At 40.7% G+C, this 26,924-nt stretch overlaps 1 protein-coding gene across 2 annotated transcripts in view; it reads left to right on the forward strand.

The window, feature by feature from the left end:
- The window catches only part of SENP5 (SUMO specific peptidase 5), a 55,129-nt gene that overhangs the window by 22,512 nt on the left and 5,693 nt on the right, over positions 1–26,924 (forward strand). The window contains exons 3-8 of one of the 2 annotated variants that reach the window (XM_030823025.1): positions 4,638–4,743; positions 4,897–5,035; positions 5,337–5,384; positions 8,499–8,576; positions 20,971–21,108; positions 25,717–25,800. In XM_030823025.1, the coding sequence (XP_030678885.1) occupies positions 4,638–4,743; positions 4,897–5,035; positions 5,337–5,384; positions 8,499–8,576; positions 20,971–21,108; positions 25,717–25,800 (593 nt within the window). The remainder of the gene's footprint in view (positions 1–4,637; positions 4,744–4,896; positions 5,036–5,336; positions 5,385–8,498; positions 8,577–20,970; positions 21,109–25,716; positions 25,801–26,924) is intronic. The other variant, XM_030823026.1, reaches the window with a different exon arrangement.

The following is a 26,924-nucleotide window of genomic DNA, read 5'->3' on the forward strand; positions in this document are numbered from 1 at the left end:
TTTACTTGATGTTGCATTGTATTTATAGATTAATTTAGGGACAATTGCTTTCATTGCGAAAGACTTCCTGTCCCTTAGTAATATTTCGCAGCTTTTCACTTAGGTTCTGCACATTCCTTATGTTTGTTCTTAGATACTTTATACCTTCCTTATTGTTGATGGGCCCTTTCTGAGGTATGTATTGTATTTTGTTGGAGAACCATGTGGTTGCATTTCTTATGTGCACAACACAGTGAACCTCATTCCACATTCAGGGTGGAATGTGACCCAGGTCAGTTGTATCAAACAAAAACTGTCTAGTGCTGTTGGTTTAACATGATGGGTACTTTTAACTTCTTTTTTTTTTTTGAGATGGAGTCTTACTCTGTCACCCAGGCTGGAGTGCAGTGGCACAATCTTGGCTCGCTGCAAGCTCTGCCTCCCATGTTCATGCCATTCTCCTGCCTCCCGGGTAGCTGGGACTACAGGCGCCCGCCACTACACCTGGCTAATTTTTTGTATTTTTTAGTAGAGATAGGGTTCCACCGTGTTAGCCAGGATGGTCTCGATTTCCTGACCTCGTGATCCACCTGCCTCGGCCTCCCAAAGTGCTGGGATTACAGGCGTAAGCCACCGCGCCTGGCCTTACTTTTAACTTCTTTTTTAAAAAAAGTTCTTTCTTTTTTATTTTTTTATTTTTGAGGCAGGGTCTGGTTCTGTTTCCCAAGCTGGAGTGCCGTGGTGGGATCTTGGCTCACTGCAGTCTTTGCCTCCCAGGCTTAACCCATCCTCCCACCTCACCCTCCTGAGTAGCTGGGACTACAGGCATGTGCCAACACGCTCGGCTAATTTTTGTATTTTTTGTAGAGAAGCGGTCTCACTTTGTTGCCCAGACTGGTCTTGAACTCCTGAGCTCAAGCAATCATTCCATCTCAGCCTCCCAAAGTGCTAGGATTACAGGCATGAGTCACCGTGCCTGGCCGGGTACTTTAAATTCTAAAATGACACCTCAGGTTTTGTTTTTTATATTACTACCTTTTGTACTTGCAGAGTGCTCTATAATTTGAACTCCAGTTTTTGTTGTTTTTTCCTGACATTTTATCCTTTGTTTCTTGGGTCACTTTGAAATTTTAGTACTTTTGGGAGTAAAATAAATTGTGTCTACCAATTGCATTTTTCCTTTTTTAGTTGATCGGTTTAGTGAAAGCAAGTGGGTAGAGAATGGTGGATTTAACTGTCATTTTATAAAATCTGTTTCTGAGTAAAATAAATTGTATATACCAAGTGTACTTTTCCTTTTTTAGTTGATTAGTTTAGTGAAAGCAAGTGGATAAAGAATGGTGGATTTAACTGTCATTTTATAAAATCTGTTTCTGGATAGTTCTTGGCCCACAGATATTAAAAAGGAAAGGTGAAAGAACCAAGTTGTTTTTGTAGAGAAAAGATAACAGATATTTCTTGCTTTGTAAGTGGCATAGTATGATAGTTAACAGCCCAGTTTCTGTAGTCACGGGACCTACAATCAGGATCTTAGTTCTACCATATGCTAGTTAGTGCCCTTGGGGAGGTAACTTAACCTCTCAAAGCTTCTAACGTCTCCATTTGATTGACTGGTTGATTGATTGATTGATTGAGATGAGGTCTCGCTCTGTTGCCCAGACTGGAGTGCAGTGGCATAATCTCGGCTCACTACAGCCTCTGCCTCCCAGGTTCAAGCGATTTTCCTGCCTCAGTCTCCCAAGTAGCTGAGATTACAGGCATGCTAACATGCCCGGCTAATTTTTGTAGTTTTAGCATAGACAGAGTTTCACCATGTTGGCCAGGCTTGTCTTGAATTCTTGACCTCAGGTGATCCATCCGCCTTCCAAAGTGCTGGGATTACAGGCGTGAGCCACCGCACCTGGCCCAGTGTCTGTATTTGTGAAGTAGGGATAGTATCTTAACACCCAGGGAGGCTATAAGAACTAAATGAGACATGCTAGTGCTTGTCTTATATATTTTTTAACTGTCGTTTTGCTTCTGGTCCCAGTGAGATAATGGTGTAAGTGAGACACTGTCATCTAGGGTTCTTCTTGAAGATCATACCTTGAAGGGCATTTCTACTGAATAAGAAATCCATGTTTATCATCTGAAAATGAAAATAAAGATACAGATAAGAGGAAAATGTGTAACAATTTAGAATCTCCATCATTCTGCCACCAGAAATAACATTGTTAACAAGAGCACCGTGATACCAGTTTGAAATTCACGTCCATATCCCATTGTGGGGGACACTGCCTTCTTATTTGAGGAGCCCCAATCAAAGTTGTGGGGCCTAAAGTTTAATTTTTATTGTTGTTGTTAGGGGTATTATTTTACTACGAAAAATAATTCTCAATGCAGTTTCTCAAATGGTGAGATTCCTTATCCTCCATTGGGCCCATTCCCCCATGTAGACACAGGGTTATGATCAGGTAACTGTAAGATGTGAAATAGTAAACACTAGAGGCAAGTATATGGTCTGTTCCTAGTTTAGAAGCTCCAAATCTTTATCTTATACTCTGATGAAGTTGGAGCATGGGACTATCTTCCTGTCTACTGTATTTGCCCAAAGCCTAGAGCAGAATGGACGTGAGAAAGGACCTCTTTTCTGTTTACCGTACCCTGACCTTTGCTGCTATGTTAAGCCTTTAAAATTGACAGGTACTCTGGTGGGAGATTAACAGGAGGAAAAATAAATTGTTCACTTCTTTGTCTGTCTCTCCCCTCATAAAAGACAAAACACTTCATTCCCAAGACACTCTTATCATCTTTTCTATCCTGTTTATATCAATGCATGGCAGAGGTCATTCTTGGAGTTACAAAGGGAGCTGGTTAAGATATGTGGCTAACAATCCTCATTTTTTCTGTCTTAACTCAGCAGACTTAACTGTCAGACTGATGGTTAGCTAGGTTGTTGCTCTGCCCATTCAGCATTGGTGAACAGCCTAAGTCATGTCTGTACTTTTGTGAGCGTCTAAGCCTTGCCTCAGCTTTTTTGTATTTACTTAGAAATAATGTCCTGGGTGGCCAGGCGCGGTGGCTCACGCCTGTAATCCCAGTACTTTGGGAAGACAAGGCAGGTGGATCACCTGAGGTCAGGAGTTTGAGACCAGCCTGGCCAACATGGTGAAACCCCATCTCTACTTAAAAAAATACAAAAATTAGCTGGGCATGGTGGTGGGCGCCTGTAATCCCAGCTACTCAGGAGGCTAAGGTAGGATAATCACTTGAACCCAGGAGTGGGAGTTTGCAGTGAGCTGAAATCGCACCATTGCACTCCAGCCTGGGTGAAAAGAGCAAGACTTCGTCTTAAAAAAAAAAAAAAGAAAAGAAAGAACGTCCTGGGTTTATTTCCTGGGGCTTTTTTAGGTTCAGTGGATCATTCAGTGATATATATAAGCACATATATATGTTACTTACATTTACCTGAAGACTGTCCTATGGTGTGGCCAAAAAGCCACCTTTAAATTTTATTTCTTATCTTGGGAGGCTGGAGCGAGAGGATCACTTGAGGCCAGAAGTTCAAGACGAGCCTGAGCAACATAGCAAGACCCCGTCTTAAAAAAAAAAAAAAAAACTTAAAAAATTAGCTGGGTGTGGTTTCACATGCCTATAGTCCCAGCTAACTATCCAAGCAGAAGGATGGCCTGAGCCCAGCAGTTTGAGGCTGTAGTGAGCTATGATTGTGTTACTATGCCCCAGCCTGGATGATAGAAAGTGACCCCATCTCCAAAAAATTCTATTTACTGTCTTAAAATGTGCCTCACTAGCTGGGTGCAGTGGCTCACGCCTGTAATCCCAGCACTTTGGGAGGCTGAGGCGGGCGGATCACAAGGTCAGGAGATCAAGACCACCCTGGCTAACACGGTGAAACCCCTTCTCTACTAAAAATACAAAAAATTAGCCGAGCGTGGTGGCGGGCGCCTGTAGTCACAGCTATTCAGGAGGATGAGGCAGGAGAATGGCATGAACCCGGGAGGTGGAGCTTGTAGTGAGCAGAGATCGTGCCACTGCACTCCAGCCTGGGCAACAGAGCGAGACTCCATCTCAAAAAAAAAAAAAAAAGGCCTCACTAGCTGTTATCCAGTTGAGCTCACCTCACAGGGTTATTTGGTGTCATGAGTATAATAACTTATCAAGTTGTATGATATTGTCCCTTGCTGATACTAAAGTACATACCTTTACCAAATAATAGAGTCACAATGATCTCATCAGTTAATGCTAATTGTGATTTTAAAACAATAATTCTTTCAGTTACGAAAAGGCTAGGCACATTTGACTATGTGATTAAGCCCTTTAGAAACCACACTTTAAGAGAAGGTTAAGCTGTGGGAAGCTGTTAGTATTTCCTTCTAGCTATCCATTCCTTCTCTAACAATGCATCAGTAACTTAAAAATCTAATGTGAAATGATTCCTCACAGTATGTCTCTCTAGATTGCATTGGTTAGAGCCTAATATATTTTATTTTTTACAAAAGACCTAACTTTAAAAATATTTATAGTATCAATATTATATAGTAATATAGGTTAACCACTATATGTGTTAAGTGCTATGTATAGGTTAAGTGTTTGGAGAATGACTCTACTGAAAATGGCTTGTTTTTCCATCTTAACTTTTCTTTCTTCCTTTTTTTAAGGATTCCTAGATGAGGTTATGAAGAAGTATGGCAGTTTGGTTCCACTCAGTGAAAAAGAAGTCCTTGGAAGATTAAAAGATGTCTTTAATGAAGACTTTTCTAATAGGTATATAAACGATGCTACAGTTAAGCCCTTGAAAATAAAATTTTTGGCATATATGACTTTTCTCTTGATTTACAGGAAAAAAAAGATATTTAGCAGTAAATTAAGAAGTACTCATGTTTTTGTACCTTTTGTTTCAAAATCTTTCTCTTTCAGAAAACCATTTATCAATAGAGAAATAACAAACTATCGGGCCAGACATCAAAAATGTAACTTCCGTATCTTCTATAATAAACACATGCTAGATATGGACGACCTAGCGACTCTGGATGGTCAGAACTGGCTGAATGACCAGGTTAGTATATTGTAGTTTGTCAGTGTGGAGAAGTTGCAGAGGATGTTAGTCAATAAAATATAATCTCTAGTTTGGCTTCTCAATTGTCTTTTGGAATAAGGATTCTTTATTCTTTACTGGTTACTTGCCCCAGGATCCAAACGGTTTGATTACTGTTGGCAGTAATAATATATTATTTATTGTGATTGGGATGTTCTGAATTGTATAGGGTTAGTAGCCTGGTTTTATTTATTTCTTTTGTTTTTCTTTCTCCAACTTACTGGCAGAGATAGTAAGCTGGTTTTATGTTGACTTTTTATAGGTCATTAATATGTATGGTGAACTGATAATGGATGCAGTCCCAGACAAAGTAAGTGAAAACTTCCTCTTCTGCAGGAGAGAGTGTCCTTGTGTATTAAAACGAGTCGTTTTTTTGTTTTTACATTTGATGTAATTATCTGACATTCCTTAAATTTTTTAAAAGAAGAGATCAATTTTGTCTTGATCATGTACTGGGCTTGCCCATAAGTTCCATCAAATCACTTCTTTTTTTTTCTTTTTGAGATGGAGTTTTGCTCTTGTTGCCCTGGCTGGAGTGCAATGGCATGATCTCGGCTCATCGCAACCTCCATCTCCCAGGTTCAAGCGATTCTTCTGTCTCAGCCTCCCGACTAGCTGGGATTATAGGCGCTTGCCACCATGCCTGGCTAATTTTTGTATTTTTAGTAGAGACAGGGTTTCATCATATTGGTCAGGCTGTTCTCGAACTCCTGACCTCAGGTGATCCGCCTCTGCCTTGGCCTCCCAAAGTGCTGGGATTACAGGTGTGAGCCACAGCGCCTGGCCCCATCAAATCACTTCGGCATAAGAAAATCACTGTGCAATTATTTTCCTATTTATTTGTGTTAGGGTAGATATGTTCGTTGATATCTGGAGAGGGCTTTTTTTTGGTAGGGAGATGTGCAAAAGGGACTGGCTAAGCTTTTTACATTTATGTATTTATTTTACTTTTTTTTTTTTTTGAGGCCGAGTCTTGCTCTGTTATCCAGACTGGAGTGTAGTGGCGTGATCTTGGCTCACTGCAACCTCCACCTCCTGGGTTCAAGCAATTCTCCTGCCTTAGCCTCCCGAGTAGCTGGGATTACAGGAGCGTGCCACCATGCCTGGCTAATTTTTGTATTTTTAGGAGGGATGGAGTTTTACCATGTTGGCCAAGCTGGTCTTGAACTCCTGACCTCTGGTGATCCGCCCACCTCCCTCTCCCAAAGTGCTGGGATTAAAGATGTGAGCCACCATGCCAGGCCAGCTTTTTACATTTAACTTAAAATCTTGCTCTCTTTAAAAATGTAAAAAAATACTCATCTTTCATTTTTCCTTGGATAAATCTTTGATACTCAGTTCAAATACAGATTGAACCCTCATAAACTCTAAATTCTCTTAAGAGTTTTGTTACATATCAAAACTATTTTTTTACTTAATGTATTTTTCTGAGTACACGAATGCCTGATGGGTGCAAAAATTTCCAAGTGCTTTATAAAACTTAGCAATCTAATAAAGTAACATAAATTCTAAAACGTCAGATTCTGATACCGTTTATGAATATAGAAAATGTTTTATGACTTTCCACTTAAATTATAAATCTGTTATACACTTATAAATTGGAATCATGAGGCTAATCTGCTAGATGCTCTATTGTCAAATTCTCTTAATCATCAGAAAATTTAAACAATATAGATTATCTTTAACATAAAAGTATTAATTTCAAGGGTTTCATTTACCACCATTGTACATTTAATTCTAAACATTCATGGAGTCAAAAGGACACTTAACTAAGGCAGTGGTTCTCAAAGCATGGTCCCCATACTTGCAGCATCAGTATCCCCTGAGAACTTACTAGAAATGCACATTCTGAGACTCCAACCCACACCTACTAAATCAGAAACTGGAGGTGGGGACCACTGATTTGTGTTTTGACAAGCTCTCCAGATGATTCTGATGGATACCAATTTTGAGAATCACTGCTCTAGAGACAGCTACTATAAGCTCTTTCTTATTTATTTATTTTTATTAAAATTATAAAAAATAACCTTTTTTTTAGAGACACTAAAAAGACACTCCAGGCTGGGGTGCAGTGGCACAGTTGTAGCTCACTGTAGCCTTGAACTCCTGGGCTCAAGCAATCCTCTCGCCTTAGCCTCCCAGGTAGCTGGGACTAGAGGCACTTGCCACTGTGCCACTATACCCAGCTAGTTTATTTTTATTTTTGGTAGAGCCAGGAGTCTTGCTATGTTGCCCAGGCTAGCTTGAGCTCTGGGCTTAGCTAAAGTAATCCTCTCACCTCTGCTTCTCAAAAGGGCTGGAATTAGAGGTGTGAGCCACTATGTCTGGCAGCTCTTTTAATCTGTATGTTAAGCTGCATGGTTATCAAAAGAATGTGCCTCAGAACCATCTGAAAGGTTTACAAAACCAGATTACTGGGCCCTACCTTCGGAGTTTCTGCTTTATTAGGTCTGGGATGAGGCCTGATAATTTGGATTTCTAACAAGTTCCTAGATGATGCTGACACTACTGACCACACTCTGAGAACCACAGCGCTAAGGGAACAGTTTTATCACCTCAAGTTACTGAATGAGCACTTTTAGACCACAATATGTTTACCATCTGAGATGAGCTGATATACCACTTACTTATAAGTCAGAAATTCAAAGCCAAGGATGCAGGACCTGATAATCTGTACAGCCAGGGTAATTCTGTGGTACTAGAAATAATCATGCCAAGGCCTTTTTATAGTTACTGTGACAACAGGAGTCTCTAAATCCACATCCTTTACATGGAGTTAGTTTTGTAATCCATCTCCCTTGAGTTCAAGGTAATTGTTACCTCATTTTTTCATAGCCTCTTTCAACTTTTTCACCTGATTTAGAGAGATTTGTCAGGTTGCGTCTCTACTTGATTGGATTCAGGTAATCTATTTACTGCCCCATTCCAAATCTGACTTTAGACCACAGCTGTAAGGCCATTCCAATAAAACTTTGGAACAGCATTTTCTGTAAACCATGTAATGTATTTTCTATATTTTGATCATTATCATTATTATTATTTTTTTAGACGGAGTTTTGCTCTGGTGCCCATGCTGGAGTGCAGTGATGTGATCTCAGCTCACTACAACCTCTGCCTCCCAGGTTTAAGAGATTCTCCTACCTCAGCCTCCTGAGTAGCTGGGATTACAGATGAGTGCCACCACGCCCAGCTAATTTTTGTGTTTTTAGTAGAGACAGTGTCTCACCATGTTGGCCAGGCTGGCCTCAAACTCCTGACCCCAGATGATCCACTTGCCTCCTCAATCATTGTTTTTAAGAAGAAATTTTTCCTTTCTTTTTGTCTGCTTTATATTCAAACATTTTAAAATTTCCTCTTTCTTTTGAAGTTAAATCTGGGCACAGCCTAATATAATCTGGTTGCTTGTATTTGTTGTCTGTTCTAGGTTCACTTCTTCAACAGCTTTTTCCATAGACAGCTGGTAACCAAAGGATATAATGGAGTAAAAAGATGGACTAAAAAGGTATTCTCTTTATTTCTTTTTTATTCCAAATTTGAAATGCAGATGATAAACCACTTTATGTGGAAGGATAAGAACTTTAATGCCAATATGATGTTAAGTAGAAACAGACTTTTTAATGTGACAAGCTTTAAATTTGTTTCTTTTAAATCTTATTGTTTGAAAGACCTTAATTGCCTCCTGGTCCCAATTATAGTGGTAGAACAGTGGGATGATAAAGAAGGAGCTGCCATCATTTGGTATTATCTGGTAGGCTTGTCAGCAGACAGCAGAAGCTTTCAACAATTTTTTGCCGGTGCTGGGCATGGTGCCTCGCACCTGTAGTCCCAGCTACTTAGGATGCTGAGACCAGAGGATCACTTGAGCACAAGCATTTGAGACCAGCTTGGGCAACATAGCCAGATCTTGTCTCTTAAAATGTTAACTGATCCATCAGGAGAAATAACGTTTATATCACAGTCTATTCATAAAATCATATACATACATGTAATTGAAAGAATTTCCAAAAACCATGTACCTAATTTACTATGTATGATGTACTCTAGTCAGAGAGTGGTAAGTGCTATTTGCTATGGAAACATCAGAACACAGTATGAGAATACAAGGTAACTGGGATAGGGTAGCAGGAGGAAGATGGGCTAGTTCTTTTAGATAGGCTCATCAGCAAAGGCCTCTTTGAAGAGATCCCATTTCACTGAAAACTGTGAGGATCAGAGGACCATTTCCAGTAGATGGAAGAGTGAATGTTAAAGGCCCTGAAGCAGAAGTGAGTTTGGTATATTGGAGTATTATACACATGAGATCAGGGAAGGAGGCAGGGATCAAGTCATGTGGGGCCATATAGGCCCTGGTAAAGAGTTTGGATCATGAGGGCAATTTGAAGACGTTAGAGAGTTTAGGCCAGTCGCGGTGGCTCACACCTGTAATCCCAGCACTTTGGGAGGCTGAGGCGGGCGGATCACTGGAGGTCAGGAGTTCGAGACCAGCCTGGCCAATGTGGCAAAACCCTGTCTCTACTGAAAATGCAAAAATTAGCCGGGCTGTGATGGTGGGCGCCTATAACCCCAGCTACTTGGGAGGCTGAGATGGGAGAATCACTTGAACATGGGAGGTGGAGGTTGCAGTGAGCCGAGATTGCACTATTGCACTCCAGCCTGGGTGACAGAGTGAGACTCCATGTCAAAAGAAAACTAAATAAAAAATAAAGATGAAGACATTAGAGGGTTTAAGCAGCAGGTGAGGAGTGTGTATGAGTGTGTGTGTGAATGATAGATGGGATTGTCCTTAGCAACATTCATTCATTCATTCAACATTTATTTATTGATTTTTTGAGGTGGAATCTTGCAGGCGCTATCTTCGCTCACTGCAGCCTCCACCTCCCGGGTTCAAGTGATTCTCCTGTTTCAGCCTCCCGTGTAGCTGGGATTACAGTCCCCTGCTACCGTACCTGGCTAATTCTTGTATTTTTAATAGAGACGGGGTTTCCCTATGTTGGCCAGGCTGGTCTCGAACTCCTGACCTCAGGCAGGTGATCTGCCCGCCTCAGCCTCCCAAAGTGTTGGGATTACAGGCGTGAGCCACCATGCCCGGCATTAAACAGTTGTTTGTTGAGTACCTGTTATGTGCCTATATGGAAAAACTGTTTTTTCCTCTGCTGTCACACCACAACAGTAGTCAGCACAGAAGACTTCTGTGACCAAAGCAAGCAAGCAGTTCTGCAGCGACCACTGGCTGGATGCCCTCTAATTCAATTCCGACCTGTCTACCTGGAGACAGCGCCACATCCCATAGGTTGAGGGCTCATGCCTCAAGAGTGCCCCCCACCCACTTCAGACACCAGTTGCAAGTCCAGGCTTCTGAAACTTCTGACCAACAGACTTCAAGTGAGGGTTCCCACGCCACCCTCCTCGAATTTGATTAATTTGCGGGAGCAGTTCACAGAATTCCGGGAAGTTCTTACCTACATTTAGCAGTTTATTATATAGGATATTACAAAGGATACAAAGGATTCGGATGAAGAGATGCATGGGAAGAGATGTAGGAGAGAAGGCACAGGGATTCTCTAGGACCTCCACAGGCACACCACCCTCCAGGAACCTCCACATATTTAGTTTCTGGAAGCTCTCCCAGTGCAGTCAGTTTTTATGGAGGCTTCATTACATACGCGATTGACTAAACCAGTGACCATTGGTTAACCTTTAGCTTCTCTTCTCTCCCTGGTGGTTGGGGAGTTGGGTGGGGCTGAAAGTCACAATCCTCTAATTCTTCCTTGCTCTTATCCTAAAGCTACCTAGGAGCTGCCAGCCATCAGTTAATCATTAATATAGAAAAAGACATCACTTTGGGCCTGGGCTCATGTTCCCGTAGTCCCAGCACTTTGGGAGTCTGAGGCAGGCAGATCACTTGAGGTCAGGAGTTCAAGACCAGCCTGGCCAACATGGTGGAACTCTGTCTCTACTGAAAATACAAAAATTAGCTGAGTGTGGTGGCATGTGCCTGTAGTCCCAGCTACTTGGGAGGCTGAGACAGGAGAATCGCTTGGAGACAGGAGAATCGCTTTAACCCAGGAGGTGGAGGTTGCAGTGAGCTGAGATTGCGCCACTGCACTCCAGCCTGGGTGACAGAGCAAGACTTTCTACAAAAAAAAAAAAAAGACATCAGAAATTCCAAGGACTTTAGGAGTTGTATGCCAAGAAATGAGGTCAAAGACCAAATTTATTATTTTACAGTATTATAGTGCCAGACATTATAGTAAATCAAGAAATAAAGTGGTAAGTAAAACAATATTAGAGACAGTTTTTGCTTTCATGAAGTCTGCAGTCTAGTGGTGGAGACAGCACCTACCACAGTTTGTATTTATATTTTTGGTGGTGTAGTTATTTGTTTAGTGGGTACAAAAGAAAAGTACTATGGGAGTGTATTGGAATGCAGGTTTGGTTAACCTAGCCTGAGGGTAAGGGAATGTTTCTCATAGGAAGTAGTATTTAAGCAGAAATATCAAAGATGAATACAAGTTAACTAGGTAAATGGAGAATAGGGGTATGTGAAACATAGAAGGAATAAGTATCTGGTAGAAGAATGGGAAAAGGCTAGTGTAGCTGAAATGCAGAGAGTAAAGAAGAGAGTGGCATGAAGTGAACCTGATCCACAGATCAGGGCCTTGAGGTTTGTATTTTGGATTTTACCCTAAATGTAATAGGAAACCATTGAAGAGTTTTAAGTAACGTTATCCACTTTGTAGTCTTTGTTCTAACAGTACTGAAGAAGACGGATGGGTATGGGAGCAAAGTTGATGTGGATAGAACAGGAGACCATTTCAGATTCATGGTACTTTGAACTAGAATGATAGCAGGAGAGATGGAAGATGAGTGTGATGTAGGAAGTAAAATTAACAGGATTTGGTGATAAGTTGGTTATGGAGATGAAGGACAAGGAAGTGTGAAAGATGACTTCCAAGTATGTGACTTGTATGACTGGATGGTCTATGGTTGTATTTACATTAGAAAAATGTAGGACAACTTGTAGAGGATTGTTCAAATTTAAAATGTACAGCCATATAATTGGATGCTACTTAAGCAGGAAAAGTTGTGTAGATAATGAACGATGGGCCGGGCTCAGTGGCTCACGTCTGTAATCCCAGCACTTTGGGAGGCCGAGGCAGGCGGATCACGAGGTCAGGAGATCAAGACCATCCTGGCTAACACGGTGAAACCCCATCTCTACTAAAAATACAAAAAAATTAGCCGGGTGTGGTGACGGACGCCTGTAGTCCCACTTACTCAGGAGACTGAACCCGGGAGGCGGAGCTTGCAGTGAGCCAAGATCGCGCCACTGCACTCCAGTCTGGGCGACAGAGCGAGACTCCGTCTCAAAAAAAAAAAAAAAAAAAAAAAAAAGATAATGAAAGATGCTTATATTCCATTTGGGGTGGGGAAAAATTACAAGCAGTGTGGGCAAAAAATATACATTCATGGAAAAGTATCTGAATGATAAACATGAGAGTGAAAGAATAAAGTCAGATATGTGAGTTGTTTCATTAAATAATAAACTAAATTATTCCTTCCTCTAGATCAGGGGTGTCCAATCTTTTGGCTTACCTGAGCCTCACTGGAAGAAGAAGAGTTGTCTTGGGCCACACTTAAAATACACCAACACTAACGATAGCTGATGAGCTAAAACAAAAAAAATTGTAAAAAAAGATCTCATAAAATAAAGTCTACAAATTTGTGTTTGGCTGCATTCAAAGCCGTCCTGGGCTGCATGCTGCCTGTGGGCTGTGGACTGGACAAGCTTGCTCTAGATCCTCTCAGATTGGGTTAAGTAGAAAAAAACCCAGCTATATGCTGAATATAAGAAATATACATAAAATAATATGAAAAAGAAAGGTTGAAAATGAAGTGACATTTAAAGAGGCTGGGTGGTGTGTCTCACATCTGCAATCTCAACACTTTGGGAGGCCTACAATTACTGTAGATGGGAGGATTGCTTGAACCCAAGAGTTTGAAATCAGCCTAGGCAACCAAGTGAGACCCCGTTTCTATAAAAAATTAAAAAAACTTAGCTGGCCATGGTGGCAGCCTGTGGTCCTAGTTATCCAGAAGGCTGAGGTGGGAGGATCGCTTGAGCCTGGGAGGTCGAGGCTGCAGTGAGCCCTGATCACGCCACTGTACTCCTGCCTGGGTGACAGACTGAGACCTTGTCTCAATTTAAAACAAATAAAAAAGGCAACTACATGAAAATTAAACAACCTGTTCCTGAATAACTCCTGGGTAAATAAAGAAATTAAGGCAGAAATCAAGAAGTTCTTTGAAACCAATGAGAACAGAGAGACAATGTACCAGAATCTCTGGGACACAGCTAAAGCAATGTTAAGAGGGAAGTTTATAGCACTAAATGCCCACATAAAAAAGCTGGAAAGATCTCAGATCAACATCCTAACATCACAATTAAAAGAACTAGAGAAGCGGCCAGGCATGGTGGCTCATGCCTGTAATCCCAGCACTTTGGGAGGCTGAGGCGGGCAGATCACCTGAGGTCAGGAGTTCCAGACCAGCCTGGCCAACATGGTAAAACCCTTTCTCTACTAAAAATAAAAAAAAATTAGCCAGGCGTGATGGCGGGCACCTGTAATCCCAGCTACTCAGGAGGCTGAGGCAGGAGAATTGCTTAAACTTGAGAGGTGGAGGTTGCAGTGAGCCAAGATCACACCATTGCACTCAAGCCTGGGTGACAAGAATGAAACTTTTTCTCAAAAAAAAAAAAAAAAAAAAAAAAAAAGAACATGCAGGAAAACGTGACCTCACCAAACTAAAGGCACCAATGACCAGTCTCATAGTGACAGAGATATGCAACTTCTCAGTTGAAAATAGCTGTTTTGAGGAAGCCCAGAGAATTTCAAAATAACACAGAGAAGGAATTTAGAATTCTGTCAGAGAAATTTAAGAAAGAGATTGACTTTTTTTTTTCTTTCTTTTTTTTTTTTTTTTTTTTTTTAAAGACAGAGTTTCCCTCTTGTTTCCTAGGCTGGAGTATAATGGTGCGATCTTGGCTCACTGCAACCTCCGTCTCCCAGGTTCAGGTGATTCTCCTGCCTCAGCCTCCTGAGTAACTGGGATTACAGGCATGTGCCACTACGCCCAGCTAATTTTGTATTTTTAGTAGAGACAGGGTTTCGCTATGATGGTCGGGCTGGTCTCAAACTCCTGACCTTGTGATCTGCCTGCCTCAGCCTCCCAAAGTGCTGGGATTTGAGCGACCACACCCAGCTGAGATTGACATATTTTTAAAAAAAAATAAAAAGCAGAGGCTGGGCACAATGGCTCACACCTGTAATCCCAGCATTTTGGGAAGCCTAGGTGGGTAGATCACTTGAGGCAAGGAGTTTGAGACAAACCTGGCCAACATGGCAAAACCCCGTCTCTACTAAAAATACAAAAATTAGCTGGGCATGGTGACACGGGCCTGTAATCCCAGATATTCAGGACTCTGAAGCACAAGAATTGCTTGAACCTGGGAGACAGAAATTGCAGTGAGCCAAGGTCATGCCATTGCACTCCAGCCTGGGCAACAGAGCGAACTCTGTCTCAAAACAAACAAACAAAAAACCAACAAAACACAAAAAACAAATTCTGGAGCTGAAAAATTCAGTTGACAAACTAGAAAATACATCAGAATCTCTCAACAGCAAAATTGATCAGGTGGAAGAAAGAATCAGTAAGCTTAAGGACAGACTATATGTAAATACACAGAGGAGAAAAAAGAATGAAGCAAACCTACAAGATCTAGAAGTCACAGGGCAAATCTGAGAGTTATTGGTCTTAAAGAGGAGGTAGAGAGAGAGAGAGAGGGTAGAAACTTCACTCAAATAGTAACAGAACTTTCCAAACCCAGAGAAAGGTGTCAATATTCAGGTACAAGAAGGTCCTAGAACACCAAGAAGATTTAACACAAATAAGATTACCTCAAGGCATTTAATAATCGAACTCCCAAAGGTTGAGGATAAAGAAAGAATCCTAAAAGCAGCAAGAGAAAAGGAACAAATAACATATGAAGGAGCTCCAATACATCTGGCAGCAGACATCTCAGTGGAAACTTTACAGGCCAGGAGGGAGTGGCATGTCAAGTGCTGAAGAAAACGTTTATCCTAAAATAACATACCCAGCGAAAATACACTTCAAACATGAAGGAGAAATACTTTCCCAGACAAACAAAAGCTCTGGGGGATTTTGTCAATATCAGACCTGACCTATAAGAGATGCTAAGGGGAGCTCTTTAATCTGAAAGGGAAGGACATGAATGAGCAATAAGAAACCCTCCAAAGGTACAAAACTCACCAGCATCAGTAAGCACACTAGAACAGAGTGGCCTGACACACCAATCGCTGTGTGTAAGCCATATTCTGAGTAGGAAGACTACAAAGCCTATCAAAAATTATAACTACAGTGTTTTAAGAGATGATATAAAAAGATAAATAGAAACAATGGCCGGGCACAGTGGCTCACGCCTGTAATCCCAGCACTTTGGGAGGCCGAGGCAGGTGGATCATGAGATCAGGAGATAGAGACCATCCTGGCTAACACGGTGAAACCCTGTCTCTACTAAACATACGAAAAAAATTAGCTGGGCGTGGTTGCGGGCGCCTGTAGTCCCAGCTACTCAGGAGGCTGAGGCAGGAGAATGGCGTGAACCCGGGAGGTGGAGCTTGCAGTGAGCCTTGATTGCGCCACTGTACTCCAACCTGGGAGACAGAGCGAGACTCTGTCAAAAAAAAAAAAAAAAGAAACAACAAAAAGTCAAAGAGGGTGATGGAGTTTGGAGTTAAAGTGTAGAGTTCTGTTTTAGTTTTCTCTTGACTTTTTTGGTTTGTTTGTTTGTAATGAGTTACCAGTTTAAAATAGTTGGTTATGAGATATTGTTTGCAAGCCTTATGAGGCTTTTATTTTGAGGTAACCATGTAACCTCAAAACAAAAAATCTACAACAGGTATACAAAAAATGAAAAGCAAGAAATAAAAATATACTACCAGAGAAAATCATTTCAACACAAAGAAGGAAGGGAGGAAGGGAAGACCATAAAACAAGTAGAAAGCAGATAACAAAATGGCAGTAGGAAGTCCTTACATATCAATAACAACATTGAATGTAAATGGACTAAAGTCTCCAATCAAAAGACATAGATTGGCAAATGGAAAGAAAAATAAGACCCAACTATATGCTGCCTACAAAAAACTCACTTCACCTATAAAGATATACACAGACTGAAAGGGCTGGAAAAACCAGACCTCCTCTTTTTCCATACAAATAGAAGCCAAAAAAAGCAGAGTAGCTATACTTATTGTCAGGTAAAATAGGTATTAAGATAAAAATTATTAAAAAGTGACAAGGTCATTATATAATGATAAAAAGGTCAGTAAGACAATATAAAAATTACGTATCTGCATATATATATCCACACATACCTAACACTGGAGCACCCAGATATATAAAGCAAATATTATCCGAGCTAAAGAGAGATACCATCACAAAGAAGGCAAGAAAACAAACAAACAAACAAAAACACACAGAAAAGAAAAAAGAGCCAAAGAGAGAGAGAGACTCAACAATGCAATAATAGCTAGAGACCTCAACACCCCACTTTCAACATTGGACTCAAAATCAACAAAGGGCCAGGTGCAGTGGCTTACGCCTATAATCCTGTCAGTTTGGGAGACCAAAGTGGGTGGATTACTTGAGGTCAGGAGTTCAAGACCGGCCTGGCCAACTTGGTGAAGCCCTGTCTCCATTAAAAATACAAAAATTAGCCAGGGGTGGTGGCAGGCACCTGTAGTCCTAGCTATTCGGGAGGCTGAGGCAGAAGAATCGCTTGAACCCTAGCAGCGGAGGTTTTGGTGAGCCAAGATCGCACCACTGCACTCCAGCCTGGGCTACAGAGTGAGACTCCATCTCAAAACAAACAAACAAAAAATCAACAAAGCAACACGACCAGCCGGGGGCGGTGGCTCATGCCTGTAATCCCAGCACTTTGGGAGGCTGAGGTGGGCTGATCACATGAGGTCAGGTGTTCAAGACCAGCCTGACCAACATGGAGAAACCCCGTGTCTACTAAAAATACAAAATTAGCTGGGTGTGGTGGAGCATGCCTGTAATACCAGCTACTTGGGAGGCTGAGGCAGGAAAGTCACTTGAACCCAGGAGGCGGAGGTTGCAGTGAGCCGAGATTGTGCCATTCCACTGTAGCCTGGGCAACAAGAGCAAAACTTCATCTCAAACAAAACAAAACAAAAAAAGTGACTGAGGGATCAAGATTTTTTTTTTTTCTTAGTATACTTTTCTTTTCCAATTTAATTGCTTTGGCACCATTACAGAAAGTCAACTGATCATATGTGTAGGTCTACTTCTGGATTTTCTGTTCTCTTACACTGATGCCTATTTTTTATGTTAACCCTACACAATATTACTGTGTCTTCATAGTGTGTCTCAGAATCACTGTGAGTCTGCCAGCTTTATTCTTTTTCCAGATTGTTTTGGCAATTCTGAGTCCTTTGCATTTTCATATAAACTTTAAAATTAGTTTATCAAACTCTGTTGTTTAGTAAGCATGCTGGAATGATTGGGATTGTGTTTATACATTAGTTTGGGGAGAATGGACATCTAATAATAATAAGCCTTTCAGTGTATGAACATGGTATATCTTTGCATTTGTTTTTTCTCAGTATTATCTAATTTTTAGTGTATACATCTTATATATACATTCTTGTTAAATGTATCCTTAAGTATTTCATGTTTCTGAAATGGCTATGAATAGAATTTTAAAAAATATTATCTTCTAGTTGTTTGTATGTAGAAATACAGTTGATTTCTGTATTTTGACTTTGTATCCTCTGACCTTACCAAAGTCATTTACTACTTCTAGGAGCTTTTTTGTATATTCTGTGAAATTTTCATAGACACTTATAAGTAGTGACAGTTTTATTTCATTCTTTGCAATCTGTATGCCATTTTTTCCTTGCCTTACTGCACTGGCTAAGACTTGCTACAATGTTGAATAGAAGTAATGAGAGAGGACATCTTTCCCTTCTTCTCAATCTTGGAAAGCATTCAGTTTTTCACTATTGTGTATGATGTCAGCTGTAGGCTTTCCTATTATTCCTATTTTCCTGAGAGTTTTTAATCATAAGTAAATACTGAATTTCATCAAATGCTTTTCCTGCATCTAAGCAGATGAACCTATGGTTTTTCTTCTTTATTCTGCGAATGGGACCCAAACTGAAGGAGCAGCACCTTTCCTGAGACATGGCAGTCTCACATGGTAGCTCTTAAAGTTTCAATTTGATCATGACATAACTTCACTTCTGCTTATTACATCCTTTTGATTAAATCAAATCACATGACAGGACTACACTTCTCTCTTTGGGAGGGCAGAGAAGTCACATGGCAATGGGCAGGTCTGTATAATCTTCTCACAGGGAGGGCAACAAATAACTGGGGTCAGTGATACAATCTGTCATGCACATTGTTCTTAATTATGTGTACAGGTTAAATATCCCTTATCCAAAATGCTTGGGACTAGAAGTGTTTTGGACTTTGGACTCTTTCAGATTTTGTAATATTTGCATATATAGAATGAGATATTTTGGGGGTAGAACCAAAGTCTAAACACAAAATTCACTTACGTTTCATATACACCTTAGATGCATGGCCTAAAGGTAATTTACAATATTCTTAGTAATTTTGTATATGCAACAGTTTATGTACATTGACCCATCAGAAAGCAAAAATGTCACTACCTCAGCCACCCCTGTGGACAATCTGTGGCATCATGTCAACACTCAAAAAGTTCGAGATTTTGGAAGATTTCAGGTTTTTGGGTTAGGGATACTCAGCCTGTATAAAGCTCTATGTATGTCTTAATGTGTTAGAAGAAGAAAATGATTTGGAAAGATAGGTGAAGTGTATCTTTCTCTGTATTTTCTAATTTTTATACAAAAATCTGTTTTACAATGTAACAAACATTACTTTTTGAGAAGAATATAAATCTGGTTTTATTTACTACTGTATTCTAAATATGATTCCTTGTTTTAGATACTCGGAATTAAAAAAATGGATACTCAGAATTTTTAATCTGGAAAGGAACATTGTTTATTATTTTCACTATTTCCTTCTGCCCACCTCACTCCCCCAGGTTTATGGATGCAGAAACTGAAAAGCTAAAGTGATTTTGCTCCAAGGTCATGAAGACTTATAGAAGATTCATTTAGAGCAGGACACTATTTGAGTATCAGAAAACAAGAAGGAAATCTTGGGAAATTAGTTTCAGAGAATATGGGGTAGTTTAAAATGTTTTAACCCAAATAATCACCAAATTATGCTAAAAAAAATACCTGAGAAGGGAAATTGATTCACTCTTTTACAAATGTGTGTGGAGCACGTACTACTTTATCACCCACTCTACAACTGGAATTTTGAGTGGAATAGCAAGCATTTCTAGATTGTAAAGGGATATATATTACGATATAAACGATGTGTTAGGATTGTAAAGGATGCATAAAGTATTATCAAGGACGTTTTTCTCAATTTTGACATTTGAGAGACCCAAGCAAGTAATCATAATAATAACTAAGATATTTGGCTACTTATAATGTGCTAAACAGAGTTTTATGCATTTTACACATATTCTTTTATTACTCTTAAAAACTTCATAAGGTAGGTACTATTTTCTGTGCATTTTATTAGTTGAGGAAATCAAGGTGCAAAGAAGCTAAGGAAATTACCAAAGTCATGTGACCAATACGTGGAAGAGCCACAATTTGAACTTGAGCAGACTTGCTTTGGAGCCCATGATCTCAACTGCTGCTTACACCATGTCTGTCGAATGAGTCTAACTTGAGCAGACTTGCTTCAGAGCCCATGATCTTAACTGCTGCTTACACCATTTCTGTAGATGCAGTTTCAGGGTCTCACTCTGTCGCCCAGGCTGGAATGCAGAGGTGTGATCATGGCTCACTGCAGCCTCGACCTCCTGGGCTCAAGTGATCCTGCTGCTTCAGCCTCCCAAGTAGCTGGGACTTCAGGCGTGCACCACCACACCTGGCTGATTTTTTATTTATTTATTTTTCTTGAGACAAGATCTGGTTGTGTCACCCAAGCTGGAGTGCAGTGGTGCAATCTCTGCTCAGTGCAACCTCCACCTCCCAGGCTCAAGCCATCCTTTGAACCTCAGCCTACCAAGTAACTGCGACTACCGGTGCACACCACCATGCCCGATTAGTTTTTGTGTTTTTTTGTAGATACAGGGTTTTGCCATGTCACCCAGGCTGGTCTCGAACTCTTGAGCTCAAACCATCTGCCTGCGTTGGTTCTCAAAGTGCTGGTATTAACAGGCGTGAGCCACTGAGCCCTGCCTGATTTTTTATTTTTTGTAGAGACAGAGTCTCATTATGTTGCCCAGGCTGGTCTCAGACTCCTGGGCTCAAGCAGTCCATCTGCCTCAGCCTCCCAATGTACTGGGATTACAGGTGTGAGCCACCGTGCCTGGACCCTTATACCATTTTCTAATACCAGATTCCTTTCTAAACAAGAGTTGAATCCAGGTTAAATATTTATATGAGAAAATGAGGTAAACAAGGAGCCAAGTCATATCAGGCACTTGACACACAGGTTTAGTAGATTAACTGGAAAACTGTACTGTGTATATCTTTATTTCTGTATTATTGTTGTGTATTATAGCTTAATAGTTACAAGCATGGGCTTAGAGTAAGATCTGGGTTCAAATTCTGGTTCATTGCTTCCTACTTTTTTGCCCTTGTGCAGGTCAAAGGTCAGCAAATGGAAGCTGCTGTTTTTTGGTGGTTTGGATAGCCTGTGGTGATGGCTGCATTTCTTTCTCTTTTCTTGATCAGGTGGATTTGTTTAAAAAGAGCCTTCTGTTGATTCCTATTCACCTGGAAGTCCACTGGTCTCTCATTACTGTGACACTCTCTAATCGAATTATTTCATTTTATGATTCCCAAGGCATTCATTTTAAGTTTTGTGTAGAGGTAAGTTGATATACTGCCTATTTTTTCATTTATTTTGTAATTGGCCAAATAGCATCTTAGTTCTAAATAGAACAGCAGCAGTCAAAACCATATAGGAACAGTTTATGTCATGAAAATCCTCTAAAATGTTAGTTGAGAAAAGGACTAGAAGAGGAATCTGGCTGAGGAGGGGATCTGTCTAGGATCCAGATCCCCCTCTGAGATACTCCACTTGGATTTTCTCTGCTTTTCCCTTAAAACTACATCTTGAACGTGGTTAGAAATTGTTTTTCTTTGATCATCTTAGAGCTAAAATTGGCTTGTATCTGCAAAATAACTCCTGTAGAATAAAATACAACCTAACGGAATCAGTTGACAAAATATTAGTGCTCAGCTAATAAACAGATGGTGGGATACAAAATCAGGAAAAATGAGTAGGTTTCCGGATTTTCCTGCACTATCAAGAACCAGTAAGAAAATGTAACTGGGAATAAGATTCCATTTATAAAAGAAACAAAACATAAGTAACCCAGGAATATGCCCTAGGAAGAAATGTAGAAATTCTTTATGATGAAAACTCCTAAAGCTTTAGGTACTTAAAAGAAATCTGTACAAAACTGTAAAAGTATTTGAATAAAATACGGAGAATGTTATGTTCACAGAGTGGGGAAGGACTTCTTTCATGGAACCAAAGAAAAGACATAAGGAATAATTGGATCAATTTAACCACCTCATAATTTAAAACTTCTGTATATCATAAGGTTAAAGGACAAGCAACAGACTTGGAGAAAATATGTATGATGTAAATAACAGAAAATAACTATCCAGAATACATGGAAAACTCCTACAAATGAATAAGGGGAGGATAAAAGGACCTAATAGAAATGGACAAAGGCTAATTTAGTAAATTTTAGGAAAAATGCAAATGACCATTAAAACACATAGAGAGGTGTTCAGCCTCACCACCAGAAATAAAAGAAATGCAGATGAAAACTACATCAGTTACATTTTTTGCCCATTATGTTAGAAAAAGTGATGCTATTCAAGTGTCTATGTGAATGTAAGGAAATAGGCATTCTCATATTTTCTGGTGGAGTGTATAAATTGATACAGCCGCTTGGGGATAGTTGCAGTTCTCATCAGTTCTAAGTGCTTTGTAAATTAAAAAGATACAAATTCTGTTGCATATCAGTTCCATTTCTTGGTATCTCCTCCATAAAAATGCTTGTATATGCACACAAGGATGGGGCATGTGTTAGGATGTTCATGGCAGCATTATTTATAATAGTGCAAAATAAAACAACCCAAATTTAGATCTAGCAAGAGAATAGCTAAATACACTATGGTACAGTATATCCATACTATTAAACTGACCATAGCAGTTAAATTGAATATAGTAGACCTTCAAGTCCTCAAATGGAAAGATGTCCAAGACATAGAGCTTTAAAAAGCCAATTGTGGAATGATACGGTGTAGTACATTTATAGAAAAAAAATATGTATATGTGTATATATACAAATACATGCAGGTGTATGTGTAGACACATATATACATACGTATTTGTAAGTAAAAAGATGGGATCTTACCATTTTTTATATCAATGATTATTACCTTTGGGTAAGTGTAGAAAAGCAGGACTAATAGTTAAAGGGGATTTGGCCTTATTTAGGATATTTTAATTACAAGGAGAATATTTTGGCCTTATTTTGGGATTTTTTTTTTTTACAAGGAGAATATTGTATTATTTGTTTAATTAACATTTAATTTAAAAATTAAGTATAATGCAAACTATGAGGAAAATGAAGTTTTCAGAATCCATATTTTCATTTCCAAGAAATCCAGGAAAAAAATACCCCAAAAACGAGAAGCCTCCTGGGCCCCGAGTTCTCACAATACCAGATGTGAGCGTCTTTTCCAGTTCCCTTCCCCTAACTCCTTGCCTTTCTCTCAACCAACATATTCCCATACCTGCCAGAGCCTGTCTATATTGTCTCTTTACTAGACAAACCTGCAAAGGTATAACCAGAAGTGCAGCCCTATCAGTGCCTTTAAGAATCAGATTCTGGGCCGGGCGCGGTGGCTCACGCTTGTAATCCCAGCACTTTGGGAGGCCGAGGCGGGCGGATCACGAGGTCAGGAGATCGAGACCACGGTGAAACCCCGTGTCTACTAAAAATACAAAAAAATTAGCCGGGAGTGGTGGCGGGCGCCTGTAGTCCCAGCTACTCAGAGAGGCTGAGGCAGGAGAATGGCATGAACCCGGGAGGTGGAGCTTGCAGTGAGCCGAGATCGCGCCACTGCACTCCAGCCTGGGCGACAGAGCGAGACTCCATCTCAAAAAAAAAAAAAAAGAATCAGATTCTGACAGGCAGAGGAGAGCAGAGGTGTTGGGAAAATTGTTTCATGTAGGAACTATTTACTGTGCCTCTTGCTTTGTGCCAGGCACTGATGCTAGGGAGTCAGGTAGGGGCCAGAGAGACATTGGCCTTCATGGAGTGAATGATGGTTAAACAGGATTTTGTTTGTAAAACATGCAGTTGGGTTTAAGTCGATTCTGAATCATTAGGGCCTGGTTCTGCACAGTAATAAAAATTCATCTTCTGAATTTTTGCCCAAGCCCTCCTGCAGAGTTCTTACCTTTTCAGCAAAATTACAATTGGCCTAATAATTTTGCACATTTGCAAAAACACCCTAAGAACAGACTCCTTTTAGGTGATAGCTAGAAGTCATTTAGAGCCAAATACAGTTCAGTCATCTGCCCGGGTGGGGTCAAGCTGTTTTTTGTTTTGAGAGGATGTAGGGGTTGTAGAAGTGGCTCTTAACTAAGTTAGGGGCCTGTATTTCCAAAGAATTGACGAAAAGTGTTTTAAACAGTCACCACATAAATGTGTAGATTCCATGGCAGCAGAGACTACAAGAGCTTTATTCACTAGTGTCCCCAGCACTTGAACCATTAGAGATGCTCAGTACATTTTGAGCACTGGTGACCATTTTTAAGGACAAATCTTTTTTGCCTGTATTTTACTTAAGAATTTACATACACTGGCCGGGCAGGGTGGCTCACGCCTGTAATCCCAGCATTTTGGGAGGCTGAGACGGGCAGATCAGAAGGTCAAGAGATAGAGACCATCCTGGCCAACATGGTGAAACCCCGTCTGTATTAAAAATACAAAAATTAGCTGGGCATGGTGGTGCACACCTGTAGTCCCAGGTACTCAGGAGGCTGAGGCAGGAGAATGGCTTGAACCTGGGAGGTGGAGGTTGCAGTGAGCTGAGATCGCACCACTACACTCTAGCCTGGGTAACAGAGCAAGACTCCATCTCAGAAAAAAAAGAATTTATATATACTGCTTATTCTGAGGACTTGAAGTTACTTCTTTAGAGGGAGCAGTGCAATATTGCTGTCATACTTTGTTAGATAATTATTTGCTTTCATCATGTTTTTTGTTCTGAAGAGGTGGCTTCCAGTCCACCTTTTTTTTTTTTTTTTGAGTCAGAGTCTCACTCTGTCCCCCAGGTTGGAGTTCAGTGGCCCAGTCTTGGCTCATGGCAACCTCTGCCTCCTGGGTTCAAGTGATTCTCGTGTCTCAGCCTCTGGAGTAGCTGGGATTACAGGTGTGCACCACCATGCCTGGCTAATTTTTGTATTTTTAGTAGAAATGGGGTTTCACCATGTTGGTCAAGCTGGTCTTGAACTCCTGACCTCACCTCATGTGATCCACCTGCCTCAGCCACCCAAAGTGCTGGGATTACAGGCGTGAGCCACCACGTCTGGCCCTGGTCCACTTTTGTTGGGCGGTGGGGTGGGGTGGGTTATTCACATAACCTCTGACTTCACTCTTGATGTGGAGAGAGACGCACAGAGGTTGAGAGCACTGGGGACGTTTTGAAACTCCAGCAGGCTTCATCTTGGTAGATAGTTCAACAGTGGACTTGACCATATTTAGTATTCAGAATGAATTTTAGTATAACTTTCCAGAAGCTGAATGTTAACCTTTTCTGCAGCCCTCAAAAATAAGGAGTGTATCAGAATATCTAAGGCTGGAATGCTTTTCATTTAGTTATTAATGATGTCTGCCATGGGTTCCTTTCCTCTGTTGAGCATTGGCAATGATAAAGACTTTCTTTTTGACTTGGCAGTATGTAAGTTTCAAATGCAGCAAGCTGACCACTGCTGGGAAGGGCTGGCTAACCATCTCATAAAATGTTCTGATTAAAAAAATGCCAGCGTCTACAGTCTTGATGCATACCTTGAATACAGAAGGTCTGACTCCCCCTTAACAATATGAAATGAAGAGTCTGAAATAAAGTTCCAGCTTTAGCCGGGAGCAGTGGTGTACACCTGTAGTCCCAGCTACTTGGAAGGCTGAGGTAGGAGGATCTCTGGAGCCTAGGAGTTCAAGGCTGCAGTGAGCTGTGATCACGCCATTGTACTCCAGCCTGGGTGACAGAGCAAGATCCTCTCTCTTAAAAAAAAAAAAAAAAAAAAATTGTTCCAGCTTCTTAATGCATACTCTGCCCAGTTATGGGGCCACAGCCTCCTCCTTTCCTTCTGTCTGCTATGGGCATGTTCCATTTTTCACCAACTGATGGAACACAGCATCTGTGTTGTGGTTTCTTTTTAACCAGAATATAAGAAAGTATTTGCTGACTGAAGCCAGAGAAAAAAATAGACCTGAATTTCTTCAGGGTTGGCAGACTGCTGTTACGAAGGTAAGTATGTGATAACAATGAAACCCAGGCATGTCCAGGGGATGGAATTATCTAAGGGTGGGTGCCTTTAAGAGCATTTGAAGGCTAGTGACAGAGATACCAAGGAGACCCTGGAGGCTCCAGGGAGGCAGCTGAGAATAAACTTCAGTTTAGTATTCATCATCGCTGCTCAGTTGCCCAGTGCTTCCTGGGAGCAAATCACTTCAGTCATTTCCTCCCTGAGGAAGTTGCTAATGATGTGTTTGGTCTTCTGGGGAAGAAAAAAACCTTTTTTGGGTGGCACTTGCCTCTTGCATCATGGCTCTTATTTCCAGATGACCCATATAGACCCAGAGAAATGCTGAAATGACTGTTTGGATCCACTGAGGGGGAGAAAGTGCATTGGGCTACTTGCCAGGCATGTGGGGAAGATAGTAGCCCAGGTGCTTTAGTCCCACCACTGTCTGGATGCAGCACCATGCTTGGCCCATGACTTTCAAACTGTGGGGCAGAGTGCCCAGGCACAGCCGCTCATTCCTGTCGTAAATACCAGTGTCTTCCACTGATAGCGGGCTGTGTTGTTTCCAGTGTTTTTGTGTATTAGATCTCATTTGATCCTTATAACCTGTGAGGTAGGCAGGTCATTTAGGGATAAGCATCGTCTTTATTTTTCAAATGAGAAAACTGAAGCCCAGGTATGATTTTCCCCAAAGGACATCAAAACTATTGATACAGAGTCAGGTCCTTAAACGCAGGTCTGTCTGGATCGTTGACACGATGTTATAGGCAGGATCTTGAAACAAACCTTTAACCCAAACCCAAAGAGACAAGATTTATTAGTTCGCCTGTGAACTGAACCAAATGCTAAATTTTAAAATTAAGCTTAAGTTTGTGTTTTGAATAACCTAGTATACCAGTTCAAACCAGAACTAGTAAATTTCCTGAATTTTACCCAACTAAAAAATCTAGGTATTCTAAATTTAGTCAGATCTTCTGTATTACCGCTTTGGGCAGAATACAGTAACCAGTTCTTTTAGAAACATACTGTTGGCTGGGCACAGTGGCTCACACCTGTAATCCCAGCACTTTGGGAGGCAAAGGTGCACGGATTGCTTGAGTCTAGGAATTCAAGACCAGCCTAGGCA

This window comes from Nomascus leucogenys, chromosome 11 (assembly GCF_006542625.1).
Source record: "Nomascus leucogenys isolate Asia chromosome 11, Asia_NLE_v1, whole genome shotgun sequence".
Lineage (NCBI taxonomy): Eukaryota > Metazoa > Chordata > Mammalia > Primates > Hylobatidae > Nomascus > Nomascus leucogenys.